General features: G+C 45.4%; 1 protein-coding gene across 1 annotated transcript in view; it reads left to right on the forward strand.

Annotated features, from left to right (window-relative positions):
- MTHFD2L (methylenetetrahydrofolate dehydrogenase (NADP+ dependent) 2 like) overlaps positions 1-13543 on the forward strand; it is a 160541-nt gene that overhangs the window by 23244 nt on the left and 123754 nt on the right. The window contains exon 2 of the mRNA XM_068271081.1: positions 12091-12153. Coding sequence (XP_068127182.1) covers positions 12091-12153 — 63 coding nt within the window. The remainder of the gene's footprint in view (positions 1-12090; positions 12154-13543) is intronic.

Below are 13543 nucleotides of genomic sequence, written 5' to 3' on the forward strand. Positions count from 1 at the left end.
TGTACACTCAGACAGTGAGTGCAGTGCGCACACGCAGGAGCTAGTAGCCTATATGAACAGTGACAGTGAGTGTCCCTACGGGTACAGTAAGAGTAAGTAGTAAGTAAGTACAACTAACTAACAATAATCTATCAGTAATCAGAAGGAAATAGAGTGTGTGTACACACAGACAGTGAGTGAGTGCACACACGCAGGAGCTAGCTAGTAGCCTATAAACAGTGACAGTCAGTGAGTGTCCTACTCCTAGTACAGTATAACTACAATACTATTAGTAAAGGACAGCAGAAATACTGGTATAGATGAGAGAAATAAACAGAGGACAGCTGCCCACAGAGGCAAGGCCCCCCTGAGGCCTAAACCTGTAAGCTTGCAACAGCTGCCTGTCTCTAATGTAACACACAAGCTACTAACTAAAATACAATGTCTATCTAACTAACAACAATATAGGTGTGTATAGGAGGTGTAGGTGAGCAAAAACGCTAGGTAAATGATCACAATAGAGCACTTGCTAAGCCAAAGCACAAAGGAGCAACTCTCTCTCTGTACAAGTCTCAGGCAAGCATGGAGAAACGGAACATGGCGGCCGCTATTTATAGGGTAGGGGCTGGCCAGGGTCCCCCTCTGTGATTGGCTGCCGTCAGAGGGCCTGGGAGCCCTCTGATTGGCTCTAAGGACATCAATCTGGGCTATGACGCTATTCGAGCTCGGTACCGAGCTCGAATAGCGGCGAGTTGCTCGAATAGCTCGAATAGTGAATGGGCTATTCGAGTGTACTCGGATAGCCCATTCGAATAGCTCCAGCTATTCGGAGCTCGAATACCGAGCTCGAATAGCTGAAAAAGAGCTCGAATATTCGAGCTACTCGAATATTCGAGCTCTGCTGAGCACCACTGCTCCTATACACACCTATATTGTTGTTAGTTAGATAGACATTGTATTTTAGTTAGTAGCTTGTGTGTTACATAGAGACAGGCAGCTGCTGCAGGCAAGCTCACAGCTTTAGGCCTCAGGGCCTTGCCTGTGTGGGCAGCTGTCCTCCTGTCCTCTGTTAGTTTATTATACCAGTGTTTCTGCTGTCCTTTACTACTGAGTGATTGTATTTTGTAGTAACTGTACTAGGACACTCACTGTCACTGTTTGTTCATAGCTCCTGCGTGTGTGCGTGCAGTACACACACTCTATTTCCTTCTGATTACTACTGATTATTGTAATTTCCTAGTTGTACTTACTTACTACTTACTACTAGGGACACTCAGTCACTGTTCATAGGCTAGCTCCTGCGTGTGTGTGTGCGTGCACTGTCTGTACAGTACACACACTCTATTTCCTTTTGATTACTACTGATTATTGTAATTTCTAGTTGTACACTTACTTACTACTTACTACTAGGGAGGGACACTCAGTCACTGTTCATAGGCTAGCTCCTGCGTGTGTGTGTGCGTGCACTGTCTGTACAGTAGTACACACACTCTATTTCCTTCTGATTACTACTGATTATTGTAATTTCCTAGTTGTACTTACTTACTACTTACTACTAGGGATACTCAGTCACTGTTCATAGGCTAGCTCCTGCGTGTGTGTGTGCGTGCACTGTCTGTACAGTAGTACACACACTCTATTTCCTTCTGATTACTACTGATTATTGTAATTTCCTAGTTGTACTTACTTACTACTTACTACTAGGGATACCCAGTCACTGTCCATAGGCTAGCTCCTGCGTGTGTGTGTGCGTGCACTGTCTGTACAGTAGTACACACACTCTATTTCCTTCTGATTACTACTGATTATTGTAATTTCCTAGTTGTACTTACTTACTACTTACTACTAGGGACACCCAGTCACTGTCCATAGGCTAGCTCCTGCGTGTGTGTGTGCGTGCACTGTCTGTACAGTACACACACTCTATTTCCTTCTGATTACTACTGATTATTGTAATTTCTAGTTGTACACTTACTTACTCCTTACTACTAGGGAGGGACACTCAGTCACTGTTCATAGGCTAGCTCCTGCGTGTGTGTGTGCGTGCACTGTCTGTACAGTAGTACACACACTCTATTTCCTTCTGATTACTACTGATTATTGTAATTTCCTAGTTGTACTTACTTACTACTTACTACTAGGGACACTCAGTCACTGTTCATAGGCTAGCTCCTGCGTGTGTGTGTGTGTGCACTGTCTGTACAGTAGTACACACACTCTATTTCCTTCTGATTACTTATTGTAATTTCTAGTTGTACTACTTACTGTTACTAGTACTTACTGTACTAGGGACACTCAGTCACTGTTCATAGGCTAGCTCCTGCGTGTGTGTGTGTGCGTGCACTCAGTACACACACTCTATTTCCTTCTACTTAATCTGATTACTACTGATTATTGTATTTTCTAGTTAGTGTACTAGGGGACACACTCACTGTTCACTGTTCACACTTACTGATTACTGAATTATTGTATTTTGTATTAGTACTGTACTAGTAATCACTTAGCGATCTAATCACTTAGTGATTAGTGTCACCTCACCCACCAACCCACTCCATTAAAGTACCCCACTTTTTCACCCGCCCTTTTAAAAAACTTTTTTGTTTACGCCCAAAACATCTAAGATGTCTGGAAGTGGCAGCCAGCGCGGTTTGGGCAAGGGGAAGGGCAGCAAGGGAATCAAGAGGAGAGGGAGCAGCATTGTGGCAAGCCGCGGCCGCGCCACCATGCACAGTTCCGCAGCAGCAGCAGCTGCGTCAGTGGCTAACATTCCTCCTATAGCCACTGGCCGTGGACACCTTGGGCGCCGCCCAGCAGGAGCAACTCACGCTGCAGAGACACAGCAGCAGCAGCGTGTAGTACCTGCTCCTATTTTCCTCCAGCCGGGTCGGAAACGTCCCATTGAGGAAAAGGATGCAGCCACTGTGGTGCAACTGATGACGGAGGATGAGCAGCCCGCCATCAGCTCTGCATCCGAGGCCTCCACCCTCACCTCCACTACCACCCCTGTTCGCAGCAGCCGCCCAGCAGGGCCTGGGGAGGAGGCCAGTTCACCGTCACAAGTTGGCGACCTGTCACTCAGCAGTATTTTTACCCCAGGCACCATCAGGGTATTGTCTGCTGTTGTTGGCGATTTGGAGGAGGAGATGCTGATGGGCACTTTGGGGGATGAGGGATTGGACAGCAAGACTGTGGCGACAGTCAAGCAGCCCATCCATGCATCAGGAGAGGAGTTTGGGGGGTCATCATCCCAGCAGGACATGTTTCAGGAGGGGGAGGATGATGATGATGATGATGACGTGGTGACAGACAAAGACTGGGTGCCACCACCACCAGCACCTGGGGATGACATCATCAGCAGCTCTGAGGAGGAGGAGGAGGATGCGCTTGTGGGCCTTGCAAGGAGGCGCATCATTGCAAGCATTGGCAGCAGTAGGCAGGTCCCACAGCCTGCTGGTGTCTCAGGCTCAGCAGCAGCAGCAGCAGCATCTGCCAGTACCACCAGCAGCCGCACCCAAGCCCCCCCCCCCCCCCCAACCACCCCAGGGAGACAGGCAGCAGCGGCTCCAGGCCGTAGGGGGTTGTTATTGTCACCAATCTGGCGATTTTTCACAATGCCCACAGTTTTCAGCAAGTACGCCACTTGCAACCACTGTCAGCGGAAGTTGAGCAGAGGTGCAGACCCCTTAAAGTTCAGCACCAGCTCGCTCATCAACCACCTTGCTGCTAAACATTTCCACCAGCATGAGGAGTTCCAGAGGCTGAAGGCGTCTGGTGCAGGCAGTGGCACCACACCCATCACTGCACAGCCTTCAGCAGCAGCAGCAGCAACAGCAGCCACCCGCCCTCCTGCTCCTCCAGCAGCACCAGCAGGAGTGCGGAAACGCACTGCTCCTCCCCCCTCTGCAACTCCTGCTGCCGACACTGAGGCCTGTTCTGGCAGCCAGTCCTCAGTGGCCTCCTCTGCTGTGTCCGCTGATTCCCGTGCTAGCAAAAGGCCACGCCAGAGCCTTTTGAGCGAGTCCTTCCAGGGGGTGGTTAGGGCTCTGCCTCCCAGCAGCCGTCGCGTGCGTCAGCTGAACGGCTTGCTGGCACGGGCCATGTGCTCCCAACTCCTGCCGTACACGCTCGTGCAGGAGGGGAGCGACATGCGTGCGCTGCTTGCTTGTGCAGCCCCAGACTGGCAGCTCCCCAGCAGACACTACTTTGCCCGCAAGGCCATTCCTGCACTGCACCGCTTTGTGATGGCCAATGTGGAGTGAGGGCTGGAGCACGCGGTTGGTGAAAGGGTCCACGTCACCATGGACTCCTGGAGCAGCCGCTTCGGGACAGGCCGCTACCTGTCCTTCACTGTCCACTGGGTCAGCTTGGTGGAAGGGGGTGAGGATGGGAGAGCAGCAGCGGGCACAGCAGCAGCAGCAACACAGTGGGTGGTGCCACCCCGCAGGGTCAGGGGAACTGCAGCAGGTTCCTCCGATCCTCTGCCATCCTCCGGCACACCTGGCCAAACCCCCCGCCTCAGCAGCAGCGTGAAGGCCCGCCACTGCCAAGCGCTGCTGCAGTTGGTCAGCCTTGGGAAGACCAAACTGACGGCAACCCATGTGTTGGCCAAACTCCAGGAGCAGGAGAGGATTTGGCTGACCCCCAGAGGCCTCAGAGTCGGAGAGGTGGTGGCCGACAATGGGGCCAATCTGGTTGCCGCAATTGACAGTTGAAACCTGACCCACATCCCCTGTCTTGCCCACGTGCTGAACCTGGTGGTGCAGAAGTTCTTGCGCACCTACCAGGGGATGGGCGAACTGCTGGAAACGGCAAGGAATGTTGTGCGTCACTTCCGGCGCTTGGCTGCAGCCTGTGCGAGCCTGGAAGACGTCCAAAAGGAGCTGGAGCTGCCATGCCATCGGCTGATCCTTGACATTCCAACTCGCTGGAACTCCACCCTGGCGATGTTGGAGTGTCTGGTTGAACAGAAGCACGCTGTTAACCAGTACCTTGCCCTGGCCACTGTTTCCGCCGCTCAGAAAAGGGACAAGACCAGCAACATCCCGTCCATCATCCCCGATGACGACTGGAGGCACATGCAGCAGGTGTGCTTAGTGCTGGCTCCCTTTCTGCAGGCCACTAACATGGTGAGCAGGGACCATGCTATGATCTGCGAGTGGGTGCCCCTGGTTTGTCTGCTGAACAGGGCCCTCGATGCTTTGCTGGAACAGGGAGCGGCAGCCTTGGCCCAGCAGGAGCGGCATGCAGCTGCACAGTCCACCTCTGAGGGGGAGGAGGAGGAGGACTTGGTGGAGGTCCCTGACCTTGCTGCTGATGAGGGGGATCAGCACAGCGCAGCTGAGTTGGTGCGGGGGTGGAGAGAGGATGAGGCTGAGGAGGCAGAGCAGGAAGATGAGGACAGCACTGCCGTCGATGTGCCAGCACACGTGGCCTGCCTCTTCCCAATGGCAGCGCACATGCTGACGTGCCTGCGCAAGGACCCCAGGGTGATCCAGATGAAGCAGAGGGAGGACATCTGGATCTGGAGGACATCTGGATGTTAGACCCGCGCCTCAAGGGGAAGTTGAGCCAGTTCCTGCCGCCTGCAGGAGAAGAGCCAGCGCAACAAATAAGGAGCTTGCAGCAGGCCCTTGTTGAGCGCTTGGAGGAAGCCTTCCCCCAGCCTTCCACCCCCACTGTCCAGCCAGCACAGAGGCAGCAGCAGGTGCCTGCATCCAGCAGCAAGCGCCCCACAGACCTGCTGACTCTCAGCAACGAGCTCTACAGGACTGTAGAGGCTCCGGCAGCAGTGACTAGAGAGAAGGTGCATGCAGCAGCATCCTCCTCCGGTCACAGCCAGCGCCTGACCCGCATGGTGGCTGACTACATGGGGTCCTACAGCGGGCTTGACAGCGATGCCCCTGTTGATCCCATGGAGTATTGGGTCAAGCGCCTGGAGATCTGGAGCGAGCTGGCGCAGTACGCCCTGGAAGTGCTGTCCTGCCCCCCTTCCAGCGTGCTGTCCGAGCGCTGCTTCAGTGCAGCTGGTGGCGTGGTCACCGAGAAACGCTCACGTCTGTCTCACAAGTCTGTGGACAGACTGACGTTTCTCAAGATGAACCAGGCGTGGGTGGAAGGCGAGTTCCTGGCCCCTGTTGTCGGCGAGAGGGGGACATGAACTGGCTGCCGGTAGAACCATCGTTAATGTGCCTTACCACCCTTTACCACCTCCTGGCTCCTGCTCACTAAGCCAGCCTGGTTCACTTTGACTATTACGTCGCCTGCAGCCACACATTTTACATCTACAGTGGGCTGCTGTGTACTGCCCTTCTGCTGTCTGTCTGTCTGTGTTTCCCACTGCCAGGGTACACAGATTTACCTTCTGCTGCCGCTCTGCCACCAGCTATTACGTCCAACAATAGCTATATCTGTGTAATTTGCTGTAAAAAAAAAAAAGTAAACCATTAAAAAAAAAAACAATTTTTAATTTTTTTGAGGTGCCGGGTTGAAAACTGTGTTGTCCCAGTTGTGTATTGGACACGATGTGGGCTGCACGACCGCTGTCTGGGACCTCCTGTTGTATTTATTTAAAGCCCTGGTATCACCGCTAGGTACCAGGGCTATTATGTCACGCTGCCTACCTACCTGCTGCCACACTCACACTACTCCTCCATTCCTCCTGCTGCTGCTGCTGTCTGTCTGTGTTTCCCACTGCCAGGGTACACAGATTTTACCTTCTGCTGCCACTCTGCCACCAGCTATTACGTCAAACAATAGCTATATCTGTGTAATTTGCTGTAAAAAAAAAAAGTAAACCATTAAAAAAAAGGACAATTTTTAATTTTTTTGAGGTGCCCGGGTTGAAAACTGTGTTGTCCCAGTTGTGTATTAGACACGATGTGGGCTGCACGACCGCTGTCTGGAACCTCCTGTTGTATTTATTTAAAGCCCTGGTATCAACGCTAGGTACCAGGGCTATTATGTCACGCTGCCTACCTACCTGCTGCCACACTCACACTACTCCTCCATTCCTCCTGCTGCTGCAGCTGTCTGCCTGTGTTTCCCACTGCCAGGGTACACAGATTTTACCTTCTGCTGCCACTCTGCCACCAGCTATTACATCAAACAATAGCTATATCTGTGTAATTTGCTATAAAAACAAAACAAAAAAACATTAAAAAAAAAGGTTTAATTTTTCTGAGGTGCCCGGGTTGAAAACTGTGTTGTCCCAGTTGTGTATTGGACACGAAGTGGGCTGCACGACCGCTGTCTGGGACCTCCTGTTGTATTTATTTAAAGCCCTGGTATCAACGCTAGGTACCAGGGCTATTATGTCACGCTGCCTACCTACCTGCTGCCACACTCACACTACTCCTCCATTCCTCCTGCTGCTGCTGCTGTCTGTCTGTGTTTCCCACTGCCAGGGTACACAGATTTTACCTTCTGCTGCCACTCTGCCACCAGCTATTACGTCAAACAATAGCTATATCTGTGTAATTTGCTATAAAAACAAAACAAAAAAAACATTAAAAAAAAAAAAGGTTTAATTTTTCTGAGGTGCCCGGGTTGAAAACTGTGTTGTCCCAGTTGTGTATTGGACACGATGTGGGCTGCACGACCGCTGTCTGGGACCTCCTGTTGTGTTTATTTATGCCCTGGTATCACCGCTAGGTACCAGGGCTATTATTTCACGCTGCCTGCCTCATTGACTGCCTGCTGCCACACACTCATCCTCCTCCTCCTGCTGCTGAATTTACCTCCTGCTGTCTTTGTGTTTCCACTGCCAGGGAGCACATACAATGGCGCTTCCAACATGCGCCACCAGCTATTTGTTACGCTCAAAAATAGCTGCATTTCTTTAAGAGAAAGATAAAAATATATATACTTTTTATTAATACTTTGTGATATTATTTTTAGAGGTGTCCGGGTTGAAAACTGTGTTGTCCCAGTTGTGTATTGGACATGATGTGGGCTTCACGACCGCTGTCTGGAACCTCATGCTGTGTATTTACGGCCTGGTACCACCGCTAGGTACCACAGCCTATTATGTCTCGCTGCCTTCCTCATTGACTGCCTGCTGCCACACAATCATCCTCCTCCTCCTGCTGCTGCTGCTGAATTTACCTCCTGCTGTCTGTGTGTTTCCACTGCCAGGGAGCACATACAATGGCGCTTCCAACATGCGTGCGCCACCAGCTATTTATTACGCTCAAAAATAGCTGCATTTCTTTAAAAAAAATAAAAGAGAAATAAGTGAAGAAGAAGAAGATGATATAGAAGAAGAAGAAGATATAGAAAAAGAAGAAGAAGAAGGAGAAGAAGATATAGAAAAAGAAGAAGACGAAATAGAAAAATAATAATAAGAAGAAGATATAGAAAAAGAAGATATAGAAAAAGATATAGAAGAAGAAGATGAGGAAGAAGAAGATGAAGAAGAAGAAGATGAAGAAGATGAAGAAGATGAAGAAGAAGAAGATGATGAAGAAGAAGATGAAGAAGAAGAAGAAGAAGATGAAGAAGAAGATGAAGAAGAAGAAGATGAAGAAGATGAAGAAGAAGAAGAAGAAGAAGAAGAAGTAGAAGAAGACGATATAGAAGAAGAAGATATAGAAGACGAAGATATAGAAGAAGAAGAAGATATAGAAGAAGAAGAAGAAGATATAAAAGATACAAAAGAAGAAAAAGAAGTATATACACTACTGAACAGAATTTTGGACACAACTTCTCTTTCCACCTTTTTTTTTTTTAAAGGAACATCCCCACATAATCACTTGCTGTTGTTACTTGGAAAAAAAGATGTTTCTTGCATCATTCACCCTCAAAACAAGTGTTGGAAGCTATTTAAGGCCAATTCGAATAGTCAGCTCGAATAATGAGCTTGAATACCGACTCGAATAGTGAGCTTGAAGTCCGAGGTCGAATCGAATAGTAAAAAATATTCGACTCGAATATTCGACCGAACTCGAATAATTTACTATTCGAATTCGACCAAACTCGAATAATAAAAAGGGGTATCCGAGCACCACTGGAGAGGAGTCAACACGGTCACGGCCTATAATGAAAGGCACATCATGCCTTTTGTTAAATATGTTGGTGTATCGCTGATGTTTTGGGTATGTGTGAGCTGCAAATGCACAGGAAAGCTGGCAATATGAATTCAGTAAGTTATCAAAAAATACTGCAGGAAAAATTGCACTCATCAGCTATGGTGCATATTTGGACATTCTAACTTGACAATGATCCAAAATACAAGGCCAATAAAACCGGTCATTGGCTAGAGGAAAATAAAGTGAAGATTCTGGAGTGGTTCTCTCAGTCTCCTCACCTCAATATCATTGAGCCACTGTGGGGAGACCGAAAACGTGCAGTTCATGCAAAACAGCCCAAGAATTTACTGGAACTGGAGGCTTTTTGCCAGCAAGATGGGTAGTTTTACTGTTTGAGAAGATAAAGAGCCTCATCCACAACTACCACAAAATACATCAAGCCTTTATTAGTGTTAAAGGGGGCAATACATGATATTAAGTAGTGGGGTATGTAGACTTTTGATCAGAATCATTTAGGTAGTTAGTGTAGTGATTATGATTTAAGAATATGATTTAAATGGTATCTTCCTGATTTAAAACTTCTTGATTTAAGAAGCCTAAACACAGTTGTTTGACAATAAATGGCTTCAGCCAACCACTAACCATGAGTGATAGAAAATAATTTAGTCTTATCATTCATAGTCTATGAAAAATGGTAAAAAATAATAATCATAAATTCTGCCAGGGTATGTAAACGGATGAACACAACTGTACTTTATTACATCTATTGTATAGTCTGGTATTCTGTAAAGTAACTGTACAGTATGTGCGCTTGTGGCACTGGCAAGTAAACCTTTAGATAATACATGAATGATTTGTGGCTATGAAGAAATATGTATAAAGCTAATGTTTTATCTGCTTGGCAATCCAAGCTACACATGGTCTCCCTCACCCCCTTGTCTTCTCTGGGGCCTCTTGATTTATGGTGCTGGTTCTAGTCCATGAGTACAGTCATTACTGAAACAAAGACTGGGCCAGCAGATAAACAGGAATGTGTACATCATTCTGACGTCCACGGAAATAGAAATGATAAATCCAGTCTCGTACGTTTTCTGCAAGGACGCTATAGTAATGGAATAGATGTTGTCAGCATATTAAATTGAAAAGAATCTGTAAAGCCAGCACTTCTGAAGAGCGGGTGATAATGTCTTGTCTAAATACTAAAGCTCACCGAGAATATATGCAAAATATAACATTACAGTGCTCCACAATCACACTCCGTTGTGTCATATACTGTATAAGCGGCTTAATAACTGCCTGCAAACAATGGAAAACGCATCAATAGTTCTCTTACACTCACTGTTACATTATAACATTTTAACAGGACCCAAGAAAAGGAATGTATAGTAAATAAACTTTTTTTTTGTTTTATTGTTACTTTTTTTACTATATAATTTTAATTACTGGCTTCCATGTAGAATGAGGGTTAACAGATTTTGAATACTATGAACATATTTTGTAGGTAAGCTATTTGAATACTATTTGAAGTGGTAACATTTGCCAAACAAAATTGGATGTGGTGTACACAGCCTTATGCTGGGAATACGCCATACGTTTTTACGTTCGATGGATAATTTCCAACATATCCGATATTCCTTCCGATCGTTTTTTGATTCAATTACTCATGGAAGTGAATGGAAAAAGATTAGAAAAAGAGCGGAAGATAAGAGAATCGAGCAGAAAAAAAACGATCGGGTGGGAAATTGAGCGGAAAACCGTATCGTGTGTACCCAGCATAAGATGTTAGATTTAATAAAAACATTCAATCTAACCAATCTCTATCTAAAAGTGGCCACACACATGATACAATGTTTTATATTTATTTTTCAGAATTTTAGAATTACAATACATTTCCCTTATTGATTGTAACATTTGAAAACTCTGACCAATGTATCACACATGTGTTAAATTTTTCCCCGATTATGAAAAATAATTATTGAAAACTGTGAAAAAAAATTGCTTGGGTGTATTTATATCAAGAAATTGACAATCTATCATACACCATTTAATTTTCATAAGAACTGATCAGAAAAATCAGCCACTCCCGACTGACTTACACCAATAAAAAAAAGCTAAAGCTAAATTTGATCAAACGTCTTGCTCGAATAAAGAGAAAAACGTTCAATTATTCTGTACAACTGATCATTTTTATCAAATTGCATCTTTTTATTGTATGGTGTGTGGACTGCTTGAAAAGGTAATGACTTTCTAATTTACTACAAAGCTATAGTGGTTATTGATTAGCACTCTTGTCTTGCAATCTTAGGTTTAAATTTGTTCAGGACTTGTATTTTCCAAGCACTAAAGTTTCCTCCCACATCCTAAAAATATACTGGTAAGTTAAAAGACTTCCCTCCATTTTGATCCTAGGCTACGGTATAAAAGTTAAACCTTGTACACACACCTGAGTGAACTTGGTCAAGGCTGTTATTTGAGGCCAGCTGGGCCAAGAATCTAGTGTGTATACAGTAAATCCCAACGTCTCTTTAAGGTCCAGCATGCTCCCTTCCTCAGACTGCCCCCTGTAAGCAGTTTTGTAGTGCTCCCTGGTCCCTCCTCACATGTCCACTGAGGTAGTACAGGCTGCTCGGGTTATACCCGAGCAATGCATTTGTAGAACACTCGTTCTCTCTGGCGTTGCTCACAGAATCAAGCTTGGTCGTGATGGGTGACACCTGTTAAGGGTGTGTACACACCTTTGGACTGTGACTATGATAGGGGCATTACATTGTGAGACACTCAGAAATATTTCCTTGATGGTAATCTAACTGTCTAACTGCATTAGACAAATCTGTTGATTGGCCACATGATAGGACATTGCATTTTAATGCAAGGCAGTTTGATCTCGCTACAAGTCATACATGAAGGTAAACATTTTATTCAATATTTGAGTGGTGCTCATCCTTGTGATAGCAGATAATACACATGAAATCCACATAATACATATTTTTATATTTACCTTAATGGAAAAAACTAAATGTTTCCTTTAATTTATGAACTTCCCAGTGATCACTGTCTGATTGTATCTTTTTCTTTCTTATTGCAGAATGCTGTTTTGGTCAAACAGAAGCTCTAAGGGTTGTTTCTCTACTAGGCTACAGAAAACAAGGTTCAGTGAGATATATTGTTTTACTTCACTAGTGTTTACACTTGTATCCCCAGAGAATATATAAGATTCAGTACAAAGAAAGGTGTAGGATATATTCCAAGTACTTGCTGTGTTTCTCTTTTTCCATTATTGCTGGTTCATACACAAATTTGTTAAAATTGTATTATCCAGAATATGGCCTCACCCTCTCTTATCCAACCTTTAACCCTTTAGCAGCCAATTTATTTAGAGGCTTGCAAGTGCTCCAGACCCATATATTTTAGCACTTTTTTTTTATTTCTTTGTTACATTTTCTTGCTTCTAATTAGGACTGCTGTAATGTGTATTTTATGGCCACTTGTCACTAGGGGGCAGCATGAGACTATTACAGAGAAGTTCTGTATTCAGTTTCTATATTTTCTGCTAGAGAGAGAGAGATCAAAGCATTCCAAGAATTTACAGTACGAGTTCTGCCCAATGAAGTCAAAGCAGTGCACTTATCTCAAACGAGATAATGCTATTGCAGCTGATAAAGGGTTAAAGGCTACTAAAGCATATCCAGGTTTGTGAATGGTTTGTACAGTTTAAAACTAAGCTTGGACACAGCTATAGATGTAAAAGCCAGATAATTATTATTTCTACCAGCACAGAGGGGTAAGTAGGAGACCATTAAACCATTCCCAATATTTTTGCCCACTTCCCCCTTCATACTCACCTACACAGGCTTCAGCTTCGGTTGTCACATGACTCATCCTCTTCATTCCTGATGTGTTCTTCACTACTCAAAATAGTTTATATTAACATAAGAGAGACTGAATGAGTAACTCCTGTAACCATTTACCCTCTCATACAACAGTGGAAGGTAGAATAAGTGGCTAGCAGTATGCAAGGTATTCTCTCCCAAAATGCACTCTGGCCAGAAGGCATTGGATGATGTTACCACTCGATTGGCACTGGCAATTTTCTCAGTATAATCACTTTTTTGATTTGGATGATACTTTAATAGGTGAGATAGAGGATCCTTAGGAGAAGAGTATAGTTGATCAGGTGCAGCTTGGTTTTAAATGCGCTGCCATTCCTCTCTACTGTGTACATAGCTGATCTTATACCAAATAGAAATCCCAATGACAAACAGTAGAACTTAAAGAGACACTGAAGCGAAAAAAAATTATGATATTATGATTTGTATGTGTAGTACAGTTAAGAAATAAAACACTAAGATCAGAGACATGTCTAATTGTTTCCAGTACAGGAAGAGTTAAGAAACTCCAGTTATCTCTATGCAAAAAAGCCATTAAGCTCTACGACTTTCAAAGTCGCAGAGAGGTCTGTCTTCTGACATTTATTATCTCAACTGTCAGTGAAGAATTTTCTTTTTCTCTGCAAGAGGAGAGGTCAATAGTTCGCAAGA

Source organism: Hyperolius riggenbachi, chromosome 1 (assembly GCF_040937935.1).
Source record: "Hyperolius riggenbachi isolate aHypRig1 chromosome 1, aHypRig1.pri, whole genome shotgun sequence".
Taxonomy (NCBI): domain Eukaryota; kingdom Metazoa; phylum Chordata; class Amphibia; order Anura; family Hyperoliidae; genus Hyperolius; species Hyperolius riggenbachi.